General features: G+C 48.7%; 1 protein-coding gene and 1 long non-coding RNA gene across 3 annotated transcripts; one reads left to right on the top strand and one right to left on the bottom strand.

The window, feature by feature from the left end:
• Positions 1-211: 211 nt before the first annotated feature.
• ern1 (endoplasmic reticulum to nucleus signaling 1) lies at positions 212-12,494 on the bottom strand. Of its 2 annotated transcripts, none has more exons than XM_088358035.1 (22): positions 12,229-12,494; positions 9,793-9,913; positions 7,724-7,757; positions 7,538-7,610; positions 7,366-7,438; positions 7,094-7,216; positions 6,660-6,761; positions 6,530-6,599; positions 4,773-4,851; positions 4,463-4,622; positions 4,281-4,396; positions 3,945-4,139; positions 3,507-3,771; positions 3,336-3,426; positions 3,073-3,262; positions 2,895-2,994; positions 2,607-2,806; positions 2,326-2,473; positions 2,119-2,246; positions 1,857-1,980; positions 1,451-1,518; positions 212-1,364 (listed from the first exon to the last, which is right to left on the bottom strand). In XM_088358035.1, exons 1-22 carry the CDS (start codon positions 12,301-12,303, stop codon positions 933-935), a joined length of 2,967 nt encoding a protein of 988 aa, XP_088214161.1. In that variant the 5' UTR covers positions 12,304-12,494; the 3' UTR covers positions 212-932. The 2 variants fall into 2 exon arrangements, with proteins under 2 accessions (XP_088214161.1, XP_088214160.1); XM_088358034.1 differs by having other exon boundaries at positions 6,338-6,599.
• LOC148383193 (uncharacterized) lies at positions 12,069-13,214 on the top strand. Its single transcript, XR_015853417.1, has 2 exons — positions 12,069-12,795; positions 13,118-13,214. It is a non-coding gene; the product is annotated as an uncharacterized LOC148383193 (long non-coding RNA).
• The last annotated feature ends 24 nt before the right edge of the window (positions 13,215-13,238 follow it).

The raw sequence follows: 13,238 nt of genomic DNA on the forward strand, positions 1-13,238 counted from the left end.
ATTCCCAAAATAGACAGAGATGGAAGTAATAGCTTGTATATGTCTATCCTCCTTTGGTGCAAAATAAAACTATATTCTGCCAAAGCAGTGGTCCCCAAGTTACTTCTTGGTTATAATGGTGGTCCCTTGGAAAAAACTGTTGAAAACACCTGCACTACATGAACGCTGACGATTTAACCAGTTGAAATCGACTGAAGTGATACACACCATATTCAATTTCAGTAAAAAACAAAATAGAATTTAATGTGCAAGTTATCAACTTCATTTTGACACACATGTGGAACGTTCCAAAACACGAGCATTCTGCATTGACCTTAAAAGTCACACTTGAATAGATAATCACATCATTTGAAGAAAAAATACCTGCAGTATTTCCATCCTGAAAACCTCAGAAAAAGGTCCACTCGCAGCACATTGCGCTTTACAAAAGTCAACTACAACCGTCTGGAGCCATTCAGCACAGTGATGCCTTGCTTTTGTTGAGTTTTTTTTTTTTTTTTTTTTAAAGGCACATTTGCCACATGGACCAAGTCTATAAAAATATTCATACAGTATCTTGGCGATGAACAAATTCGCTGCAAAATACATCATTGCACAATAAAACTACCCCATATGTTCAACAATTATCATCAACAATTCCCACAATAGAAGGCTGGACATTTTTGGGACAAATACTATTTTTGGACTTGATATTAAAATGAAAATAGAAAAATACTCAGTTCAGCTACAACACACAATCCAACAACCTTTTGAGTTGTTGAGCTTTGTTGCATTTAAGTCAAGAAGGCACTTGTTAAATCCACGGTGCAGCAGCTGTTCTGGTTGAGTGGCTCCCAAGCACTGCAGGCCCGGTCTTCACCGGCACCAAACTCAGCGACTGGCCCGCCTCTCTTGAAGGTGAAAAAGCCAATCATGTGCGAGATGCGGATGAACTACGTTTGTATCGCTCTACAGTCAGACCCACTTAACCTGAGATGAGATGTCGGGGGTTCAGAGGTGAGCGCATGACAGTGCAGGTCTGACGGCAACGCTTCAGCAGTCTCGGCCGGCAGGTCTGCAGAAGCAGAGGACTGGTGCGGTCCCACAGGGCCGTATCCCTCCTGCGCTTCCGCTTGTGAGCAGTGTGCGGATTCTGGGAGTCGCGATGAGTCCGTCGACGGGTGTCGAGTTAGTGGGAGGTGGTCCGCTTTTGCCGCGATGGAATAGTAAGGCAGGAAAAACCTCTCTGCAGCGCACGTCCGCATGGCCAGGTATGTGTGCATGAGCAGGTGCGGGAAACGGGACGTGAAGTAGCAAACAAAGTCATCAGGGACGGAGCCCAGCGTCTCCCGGACCTCGGCGGGCAACTCCCGGTAATGATGTTTCTGTTCAAACAATGTGAGTGTCAGGCTTTGAAAGGCCATGGCCACGAAGTTGTGAGCACAAAGGAGGAGAGCACCCGCACGCTTACCTTGTTCCTCATTGCACGAAGCAAATCTCGGACTGAGCTGCCTTTGTAGGAGCGGAACTTTCTCAGGTCTGCAAGCCATGAGAATTCCGTGTTGTGTTGAAAACAAACATGGACATTTGCCTCAGAGAGCTTCAACCTAACACAGAAGGTTAAACATCCTGGAGCACAAAGTGCTTAGAATCGAAGTCTTGTAACTTACGTCAACTAGAGAAATATGTTTTTATTTTTTATGCCATGTGAAACGTGCTTCCTAAATTTTGAACCTTGTTCACCAATACAAAATCAAACGAGCCTTTAAAGCGCCAGGCTCATAACATATCTGCCCTTGGCCATAAAGTCAAACGAATGAACAAAATGGATGAATGAGCCATGGCCCCAGGGCGACGGCATTTTTCTTGTGTCCTACCCGTCTGCAGCGGCACCGTGATATGCTCCCTCCAGTCACTCTTGACCACTGCACGCCCCCCTCGCTCCAGCTGCCTCACGATGGCTCCGTCCAGTGGCTCCTTCTCTATTCTGTCGCTCACATCCTGCCGGCGACAGGCAAGTAATGCAGCTCGCAAGATTAGCCTGCTCTGCCCCCCACCCCCACCCCACTAACCCTAACCCCCCGCATGACTCCCATTTGATTAGACTCGTTTCATTTATGCGCGACTAACAACACAGACCTGGAAGAACTGCAGTTCCTTCTCCAGGCTCCAGAAGAAAGGGTGCTTGAGAACACACTCGGCCGAGGGCCTCAGATGAGGCTCCATGCTTAACATCTGCTCGATTAGGTCTCGAGCTACGATGTCGCCTGGTTTGAGACAATGACAATGACGTCACGTCGTGACGAGGCGCTCATAAATCCCTTGGCGATCAGGTTTGGGCCTCACCGTGTTTGTCGGTCTGTAGATGGTCCAGGCTGTACGTGCCCAACAGGATGTTGGCCTGCCTCTGCAGGGACTTGCCGAAAGGGTGGCGACCTTGAGACACCACGTAGTAGAAGACGCATCCGGCAGAGAAGATATCAACAGTGCAGGTCTTCAAACGGACAAGAGACAAAACATACTGTGAACATCAGCGGTGAGTCGACAGAAACGAGAATTGTACTGTAGTGTAGATGCTATAGATCTCCGATGTGTAGCCATTTGGCACAGTTGGACTTTGAACTCACCGGGTTGTCTTTCCAGTCCTCGCTGAGAACCTCTGGAGCGATCCATCCCTCCGTCCCCGGCACGCCGGACCTTCTGCTGAAACTGTGACGGCCCGCTGCTAATTTCTTGCACAGGCCAAAGTCGGAGATCATGGCCCGCACCCGCCCGTGGGCGTTGGGCATGGACACCAGGATGTTGTGAGGTTTCAGGTCTCTATGAACTGCAGGGAGAAGTTAAAGTTGAGGCGGGGGCGGGGCTGACGATGTAGTGTTGTCGCAAATACAGAACAAGCATTTAAAAACAATGACCAATGTTGAGGGAGTGCAGATGAGCCAGTCCCGAGGTGGCCTGCTGCAGCAGTATCACCGGCTCCAGTCCGTGACGGTCAAAATCTTTCATCTCTACATACTGGACAGAACGCAACGGAGCGGAATGTCACACACACTCTACTATGCCAAATAAATGCTTGAGCCAACGACGGTGAACCTCTTGAAGCGTGGCAGCGCACAGCTCAGTGGCAATGTACTGGAACTGGCGGTCCCTCTCGGTGCAGAAGTATCGAATGACATTAGGGTGCTCGTCCGACTCCCGCAGCAGTTGAACTTCCCGATCTACAAAGCTGAAGCACTCCGGGAGAATTCTCTTTACTGCCACCTGACGGTTGTCAAACTGACCCCTGGCGGAAAAGGCCAAATAGATTGGGGAGCCGAGCCCGACAACCAAATCCCGTCTACCTTTCTTCTACTTACTTGTACACGATGGTGCCCTCGGCTCCGTGACCCAGCACTCGTTTGGGATTGAACGTTATGTTGCCCACTCTCACAATGGTAGAGTCGTCCTCTGATGAGACAAAAAGGACAAACCGTCAACGGTGTCTTCTCGATGACGAGGAGCGTAGACGAACGCCATCTTGACTTCACCTCCGTCCTCGTGCTCATTGGCAGAGGCGCCTAGCTCGGAAAGGGAGAGGTTGGAATGGTTGGAGGCACGCGGGGTCACGTTGGGGCTGCTGTGGTCTGAACATTCCGAGCGAGCACGAGCCACTTCCAGGTAGTCGCTGTCTGAGACCAGAGGAAGTGACGTGTCGGCGGTGGGGAAAGGCTGTTGTCTCTGCAACATCTCCAACCTCTCCTCCATCTGCCGTTGGAACTCCTGGTGCTGCAGCTGCTGCTGCTTGTGGACACTCTGCAACAAAAAAGGCACTAAAAGATCTTGGACAAAAAAAAAAGTCTTGTGGTTTCTTGTCAGTTGTGAAATATGGAAACAAGCTACGGCGGCAGCTGAAGTTTCAAACAAAAGCATGATTAAAAGAACAGTGCAACAATTATTGCTCCACTAGATGTCGCTATTTAACTTGCCTTGGGGTAGGTGATCACAAAGGCCACCCAGCCAGCCAGAAGGAAAGTAGAAAAGATGATAGTGGCCATGTCTTTGAGCATAGAGTCCACGGGGGCCTCCGGGCGTACGGTGCGACCACTCAGCCCGGGTTCTTGGATTGAGATTTCAGGCATAGGAGAAGGCGGAATGTCATTCCTGACAACATTGTCCTCCTCCTAGAAGATGAAGAAAGCGAGCAGCCAAAGAAACATTTACTCTTGACCACAGCATTAGTCAGATTCACACAAGCCAATAAAATATATATATATATTTTTTTAAGGGAAGGACACAATGGAAGGACACACACACACGCTCACCTCCTCAGCCTTCTTGGTGCCAGTTGGTGGGATGACGTTTCCCTGGTTACGAGGAAAGTTTTCAGGGAATCTTTCCAGGATCTTGTTGTGAGCTTCAGGCGGTGTCTCGTGATGACCTAGAAGGCAAGCTTCTTGTGTTTAAAACGGCAAAGTGCGAGGATGTCGGCGTGCGGTGGGCCTACCGATGAGCAGCAAGTAGTTGCGCATAAAGTTCATGCGCTTGCGCTGGCGGAGCGCCGCATTGAATTGGACGCTGGTGCTGGGCGTGATGACGCACTCTTCGTCCTCATCCATCTCCCGCCTGTCGGGGCCCTCCAACATGGGAAAGGTGCTTCCTCGAGGCTGCGCACCCAAACAAATATTTAAGCCATTCACAAACGAAGGCACTCACTCCACTTCAACATTTTTCTCATTGCAGTCTCAGCTCGAGTTTATTACTAAAAGGTGACAGCAAACACGACTATGTTGACATCCTTATCCTGAGGCACTCACCACCACTGTGACTCCATCGTGCACCAGGGAGGGAGACGCATACAAGCTGGTGGAATATTTACCCACATACAAAGTGGCCCTATCACAAAATGAAAAAAGAACCATCAAAGAGCATGCTTTACATTCTTAAAGAGGTGTGCAACAGGATGTGGGGATATGAGCCCATCCATCAATCCATTTTCTTCCGCTTATCCAGGGTCGGGTCGCGGGGCAGCAGCTTTAGGAGGGAGTCCCAGACTTCCCTCTCGCCAGCCACTTCATCCAGCTCATCCCGGGGGATTCCAAGGCGTTCCCAGGCCAGCTGAGAGACATAGTCTCTCCAGCGTGTCATGGGTCGTTCACAGGGTCTCCTATCGGTGGGACATGCCCGGAATACCTCCCCAGGGAGGCGTCCAGGAGGCATCCTGATGAGATGCCCGAGCCACCTCATCTGGCTCCTCTCAACGTGGAGGAGCAGCGGCTCTACTCCGAGTCTCTCCCAGAACACCGAGCTCTCTAAGGTAGAGCCCGGACACCCTGCGGAGGAAACTCATTTCGGCTGCTTGTATCCGGGATCTCATTCTTCCGGTCACGACCCATAGCTCGTGACCATAGGTGAGGGTAGGAGCGTAGATCGACCGGTAAATTGAGAGCTTTGCCTTTTGGCTCAGCTCTCTCTTCACCACGACGGACCGGTTACAGAGTCCGCATTACTGCCGACGCTGCACCGATCCGCCTGTCGATCTCATGCTCCATCCTGCCCTCACTCGTGAACGACCCCAACAACTCCTCCACTTGGGGCAGGATCTCATCCCCGATTTGGAGAGCGCATTCCACCCTTTTCCGACCGAGGACCATTTGGAGGTGCTGACCCTCATCCCGACTGCTTCACACTCGGCTGCGAACCGCTCCAGTGAGAGCTGGAGATCACGGCTTGAAGAAGCCAACAGCACCACGTTGTCTGCAAAAAGGCGCAATGCTGAAGTCCCCAAACCGGACACTCTCAACGCCTCGGCTGCGCCTAGAAATTCTGTCCATAAAAGTTATGAACAGAATCGGTGGGGAGCCTTGGCGGAGTCCAACCCTCACTGGGAACGAATCTGACTTACTGTCGGAAATGCGGACCAAACTCTGGCATCGGTAATACAGGGACCGAACCGCCCTTATCAGTTGGCTCGGCACCCCGTACTCCCGAAGCACCCTCCACAGAACTTCCCGAGGGACACGGTCGAACGTCTTCTCCAAGTCCGCAAAACACATATGGACTGGTTGAGCAAACTTCCATGACCCCTCGAGGATCCTGCCGAGGGTGTAGAGCTGGTCTACTGTTCCACGGCCAGGACGAAAGCCACACTGCTCCTCCTGAATCCGAGGTTCGACCTCCCGACGGACCCTCCTCTCCAGCACCCCTGAATAGACCTTACCAGGGAGGCTGAGGAGTGTGAGTCCCCTGTAATTGGAACACACCCTCCGGTCCCCCTTCTTAAAGAGGGGAAATGAGCCTCAGACTCCAAATTAAACCAAACATTGGGAGCTCCCCGACACAGAGCAAAAAGCAAAGCAACCAGCGGCTTCTATTTGCTTACATCAGCTTATTGTCCGGCTTCTGCTCCTTGGGGAAGGGGTACTTCCACTGTGTGATTCGGCCCACCTCTCCAGACATGAAGGTGAGATAGCGTAGGGTTTCCACAGCGACATTTGTGTGAGCGACTTTGCGCAGGCCCTCACGCTGCCAGATGTACATGGCCACGACGGGCGAGTTGTAGTTTTGGACCCACCGGACGTCGCCAGACTCGATGTCCACTGTCACCACCAGTCCGTCGCCGTTGGACACAAAGTGGGCCATCTCTGCGGGCAGAGTCACCAGGATTAGCGTGGCGACCAACATTGGCTCGCTAGCTGCCTTACTGTATTTGGCGTCATCGTCGGGAAGGGTGGACGCATAGTCCGAATAGGTGGCGTTCCAACGCAGCTCGCGGCTTTTGGTGTCGTACATGGTGATGGTGTATTCTGAAACGGGGACGCAATGTTTCCACTTTGAATAGGCCATGCAAGTTATACAACATGAACAAAAGCCAGGGAGAGCGGCCAGTATCCATTTCGGCTTGTCAATGCAGAAAAGTAAAACTTGATTCGAATATCAGGCGTCGCGCCAAAGATCATTTTCTTGCTGCCGCGTAATAAATACCCTGAAGGCTGCGCGTCCAAAAACGTTTGAGGAGAAAAATAAGTGAAAGGAGCTCCAAGACTTCAAAGTGGATTCAGTGGAACAGGTCCCATCACGATTCGACTCGCCGCACAAATGACGACGCGTTAACTGGGATGCCTTTCGTTTTGCTTACCCGTGCGTCCCAGATAGAGTAGAGAGGAGGATGGACACGGCATTTCGGCAAAGGATGACGTCAGTGTCTGCTGCTTCTCACCGGTCAACAGGTCCACCACATGCCACAAGTCCTGCTTCTTACCTACACGCACACACGCACATCACGGTCAGTATTCAGCGATCACTTGGTGCAGCGCGGAAGGCTGTAAGCTTCCTTGCATCTGAGTTCTCATCCTCTTTTATCTGCTGCACTTTGCAAACTGACATCACAGAGTTCGGGATGGGCCTTACCCATGTAAAGGATTCCATCAGAAGTGCGGCAGGGAGACGCTTGCACCAACTCCGGAATGGTGAATGGTAATTTCTGTTTAAGAATGACAAATACACATGAGCCAATGGGAACATCCTATTATTGGATGCTAACTTATGAGAGCGAGACAAGATTCAAGTCATCTGCTCTTACTGTGAGTCCTTCATTGTTCTTTCCGCCCAGAGAATACAGGCTGCCGTCATTGGGGTCGGGCAGAAAGGCCGGCCTGGAAGTTACACGGAAGAAAAACAAGGGCGCCTTTAATGTCGCACCGACAGCAAGCAATTGAAGGGTCAGTGAAAATGCTGGAAATACGTGAAAGCACTAAAAGCAACGTACTCTGCAACATGGGTGGGGACCTGAAGAACTGGATCTGGAAGGACAAAAAGTTGACATTCAATAGTGACCGATGCGTCAATCAGCACAACAGATGGTGACCAGAAATTATTCATCCCAATGGCAAATGTTGTTTTGAAATTCTGAGATATCGGTCTACCAGCATGAAATTGTTTTTGTATACCGTATTTTCCAGACTATAAGTCGCAGTTTTTTTCATATCTTGGCCGGGGGTGCGACTTATACTTAGGAGCGACTTGTGTGCGAAATTATTAACACATTATTATATAATTTACTTGTTATTTTCACACTAAACTGCATGAGGGCGCTGTAGGCCTGTGGAATAATTGGAACTACAACTGATGATGAGTTGATGTAAGTCACTTAGAAGAGAAAGCGCTGCATCTTCTACCTCTGGAGTTAGCGAAGTTGTTTAAAAGTGACACCAAGGATGAAGATTTCATTGGATTCAGTCATTTGGAGTGACACAGATGGTTTGGTAAACTTGTTCACATGTAATTTATGCTATCGTTATCTGAATAACTCTTAATATGTTAAATCAGGGCGGCTCGGTGGCGCACTGGGTAGCACGTCCGCCTCACAGTTAGGAGGGTGCGGGTTCGATTCCACCTCCGGCCCTCCCTGTGTGGAGTTTGCATGTTCTCCCCGGGCCCGCGTGGGTTTTCTCCGGGCACTCCGGTTTCCTCCCACATCCCAAAAACATGCTTGGTAGGCCGATTGAGCACTCCAAATTGTCCCTAGGTGTGAGTGCGAGTGCGGATGGTTGTTTGTCTCTGTGTGCCCTGCAATTGGCTGGCAACCGGTTCAGGGTGTCCCCCGCCTACTGCCCGTTGATGGCTGGGATAGGCTCCAGCACGCCCGCGACCCCCGTGGGGACTAAGCGGTTCAGAAAATGGATGGATGGATGTTAAATCAGGTTTCTTGTTCATGTGTTATGTAATGTTAGCATACCGTACAATTATTCAGCCTGTTGTTGCCTCTATTCTATTTTTATTTCAAATTGCCTTTCAAGATGATGTGTCTGTTCTTGGTGTTGGATTTTATCAAATAAAATTCCCCCAAAAATGCGACTTATACTCCAGTGCAACTTGTGCCTTTTTCTTCTTTGTTATTATGCATTTTATGGCTGGAGCGACTTGTACTCCAGAGCGACTTATAGTCCGGAAAATTTCCACAACATAAGGCGTTTCGGGTTAATTGTCTCGTCCTTTTCATGTTGATCTTCGGCAATGGTCCCGGCTTTCCAAAAACCTTGAACTGTGCCTCGTAGACATGTCTCTTTGTCGATGCCACTTTAGAAGGTTCTAATGCCGTTTGCTTTGCACAAACCGATAGTATTTATTTATCAATGGCGGCGGAGGTACGTACTCTACGTGTTGCGTACAATCCTCTGATTGTTTTTTTTGGCCAGATCTACATAAAACGTCATGTCCTCTGATTGGTTCATCGAGTCTACATATTACGCCAGGATATTACGTCACAAGCCACACAAAACAACTTTACGGATTTTGGAATTTGGTCCACACAAAAGGCGCGCCTTATTAAAAGGTGCACCTTGGTTTTTTTTTGTTTTTTTTTTTTAGATAATTAAAGGCATTTAAGTGCGCCTTATGGTGCGGAAAATACGGTACACTAAAAAATGAATCACTACTCTGAAAATAGCCCCAGTTAAAAGACAAGTAAGAGGAATCATAATCTTGCTGGTGTGAACACAGGTTGTGGACCAGATGGTGCTGATCCTGTAGACGTGCCCGAAGGAGTCAACAAGCGTGCGTGTGAGAGGGGGGGGTGTTAGGGTTAGGGTTGCGGTCACTACAGAAGGCAACTCTTTTCTGTCTTATCTCTGGCAAGCGCAGAAGACGGCCCTATTGGCTCGCCCGTGACGACCTTGACAGCAGCCTGCGCTGTATTTGCCCCCCCCTGGCCGTTAATCATTACACATTTTTCCACAGTCAAAGCGAGATCTCAAGTGCGGCCCAACCGCAACGTCTGCAGTCATCTCAGAAACCTTCTCAGGTAGCTATCAGACAATAAAACAAGTCTGCGCTCACCTTCTTTCAGCGTCCATTTGATGGAACCGGATTTCTTGCTCACTGCGTGCAAATTTCCATCCAGAGTGGACACAAAGAGCAAGCTCTCGGGGAGCGAAACCGTGCCGGCGTTGCAAAACACCTGAAAAGATGGCAGGCAAGACAAAAAACCAAACAGCAACGTCATTATCGAAATGCCTTGTCACGTGCAATTAAGAGCATCAAAGGTTTTTTCATTGAACAACATGCTGGTGCTACATTTCTGTGGTGCAAGTGAAACGAGAAGAAAACCAGATAACCTCGCCAGGGGACTCCCCCTCAAATACCTCAGCGACTTATGTTTCGAGCCTACCCAAAAACAAAAATACGTAAAGCGGAAAGGAAGGAGGAAGTTTCACCGTGCAGCATCCTGAAAAGTTTGATATAGCGCCGTTAGCATAATAGCATGTAATTTTGGAATGTTCTCAGAAAACAAAAGCCAACAACAAATTCCACAAATAAGAGTCCAGTAGCCACGACTCTGCACAATCAGAACCCCCCTCCTCACATGCGCGCGCACGCACGCACGCACGCACGCACACACACACACACAAACACACACACGTTTTAGCAAGCAAGTTGAAATAACTTGACAATAATGTGATGAGGCTACTGATGTGCAAGTACATCGAGACGCCGTTGCGCTTGAACCCGAGTCAACGGAAGCTTCATTCCACGGGCAAGTAAAGCGCACGACTTCGCCTATTCTGCAGCCACGACGCTTTAGCTTTCAGCTGATTTGGAATCCGCAAAATGCAGCTTGGACAACAAAGTTACACTGTTTTGTTTTTGTTGTGCCAACATCGGAGCAGCCAAGATGGTCATCTTCTCGCCGCTATTGATGGAAATCTTGAAATAATCCCCCTGAAGGGTCCTTGGGGTGGGGGTGGATATGATGCAGATTAGCCATTGCTAATTGCTAATAGACTCATCTCAGCATTTAGACACTTTTGATGGGTGGAGTCTGGGGGATTTCAAGTGCCCTTAAGATGAACACAAAGTACCCGCCGCCCCCTCAGCGGTAATGTGCTGTTTGCAGAAAAAAAACTACAACAATGAGGCCAAAGGTGGAGAAAGAAAAAGCAACACTAGTACATGTGCTGTACGGAGGAAATGTCCACTGTTGTCAGTTTTTCCCAATTTTATTCCAGACACCAATGCGAGGCAGATGATGAAACTGCTCATGCGTAACACAACACTGGAGGCATCATTAGCATGCGCAAACATAAAATGATCAAACAATCCGCATTGAGCTCAAGTTTGTCATCATCGAGCCAGCAAATTTCACATCGCCGCCGTGTATTTGTTGAAGCCCATGTGCGCTTATCAGAAGCGCGGCGGTGTTTCGGCCCAGCGAGGGTCATGTCACGTGTTGGACCCCTGCGTGGGCACGCGTAGCCAATCTGCAGCTGTGATAAGATAGCGCAAGACCGCAACTTATTTGTGAGCAAAGTGGCCTGTGTTGGTGCGCTGCGATGGGACCACAAGTCCGCAGAGATCAGGAACAGGCAACAAACATCAAAATACTCTAATATAAAAAAGGTGCCGGGCTACTAGCCGTTGGGTCACTCAGCAACCAGCAGCAAATAAGCGCAAGCTACCGTTGTCCGTTCGCAGTACGGTGTGTAACTAGCATTCATTGGCATTTTCAATGAAGCAGAAACGGATGGTTTTTGGAATGTGCAATGAAGCTTCCGGAGAAAACTTGTACTGGTAAAACAAGTTAATTCCACACAGACGTGCGATTTCGGCGTGCTCCACAAATGTTGCCGTCAACAGAATTTGGATTTTCATCAATCTGCCTTGTTCAATGCTCGCCCTTCATAAAATCTGCAAACTAACCAATAATTACGAATACCAGCCCAAGTTCACTGCAATAAACTCGAAATCTACTTCTTCTGCAGTGATGCACTCCATCCATCCCATGCATCTCTGGTCATTTGTAACACCCACCTACGGCAAGTTAGCAAGTTGCATACTGCATTCTCCATCGACCATCATATACGCTCTGCCTCCTGTGGTGAAAATTACGCCGGCTTTTCACATCACAGCTGGATTGATGTTTATTGGGCTGAATGGAGGATGTGCAACACGATTGAATCAACAGATACGATAACAAAAACACATGCTGCTCTTACGACACATCAGTCACAAGAGTATCAACCGCCTTTGCATACTACAGCCCTATCAACATCTGACCAAAATTGCCACTCCGTAAACAAATTCGACGTCATCAATTACGCCATTTTACGTTTATACATCAGCTTCTGTGAAGCTCCCTGGCCCATGATCTGCTTTTGGTACACGCAAAGCAGGCTCACCATATTTTGGGCCCAAGCTAATAGTAGCCAGTGCCGTTAATCACCTGGAAGAATTAGTTTTTCACTTGCGTTATGTCAAACGTGTGCTAGTTGATACCTTGAGTGGCAGAGCGGCATAGTAGAGCAACATGCACCAGAGCAGGGCCCGGCTGCTCGCTGTCCAGTCCATCATTTGGGGTCTGAGAAACGAAAAGAGACGACTGGTCTTTGACGTCCATTCACTCCATACAAGACGTCATTTGGCTGCCTACGCGAATGTTGTGAAAGGTTTGATCGAGAGTCGAAAACAGCATTGTGGCAGCGCTCCGGTCATACCAGTTAGCTTTTTCGCTTCCTGAAATGAAACCTGGGAGGGGGTGGGACTTTGGGGAAGACGTGACACAGGAGTGGAGGAGGGGCCGTCCCGAGGGGCGGTGCCGGCAAATAAGAGACGAGGACAGGCGCCGGGCTACTTACTACCCAATATGTTTTCACCGCCGAGACGGATTCTCGTCGGACGAGCGGGCTTCGTGCCCGAAAAATATCTTAATTTATTTTTTATTTACAAATTTCATTGCAAGATGACGCTTTGATTATGTCACTTTTTATATTTTCATGAAACGTTCATTGTTCACGGTGCGTCATCATCATCACTACTAGGCCGCATCGATTGACAAATGTTATGGTAAGCAATTTGATTCAATCCGGACTAATGGAGAATTAAAAGAGGTGGTTTAATTTGACCCTTTTCTTTTCTCATAGAAGTGAATGCTAAGCCATGGTAAAATAGTTGTCACGTAGCTAGCAAACGCATGGTGCACCACAGAGGCCTTTACTATGTAAGAATGCGTTTCTAAGAAGTTGGCGCTGTTCATAATGATTCTAATGCGTTAGACTTCTTGATGTACAATGAAGTTAACTTAAAATCGGATCCAGCGCCATATAATATTATATGCCAGGTTTGTCTCTGTTTGACTTATTTAATACATTTCTATTTTATCACGCAGGGCGTCTCACCCCCCACGACAGTCTGAACTGAACTAGATCCACTTGGCTTAAAGAGTGTGCTACGTATTCAAATAAAGCACATTTTCCTCTCAAGAACGAGTTTCATTTAATGTCTTGTTT

The sequence above is a fragment of the Syngnathus floridae genome, chromosome 17, assembly GCF_059516105.1.
Source record: "Syngnathus floridae isolate MCC-2025c chromosome 17, RoL_Sflo_1.0, whole genome shotgun sequence".
NCBI classification, from domain to species: Eukaryota; Metazoa; Chordata; class Actinopteri; order Syngnathiformes; family Syngnathidae; genus Syngnathus; species Syngnathus floridae.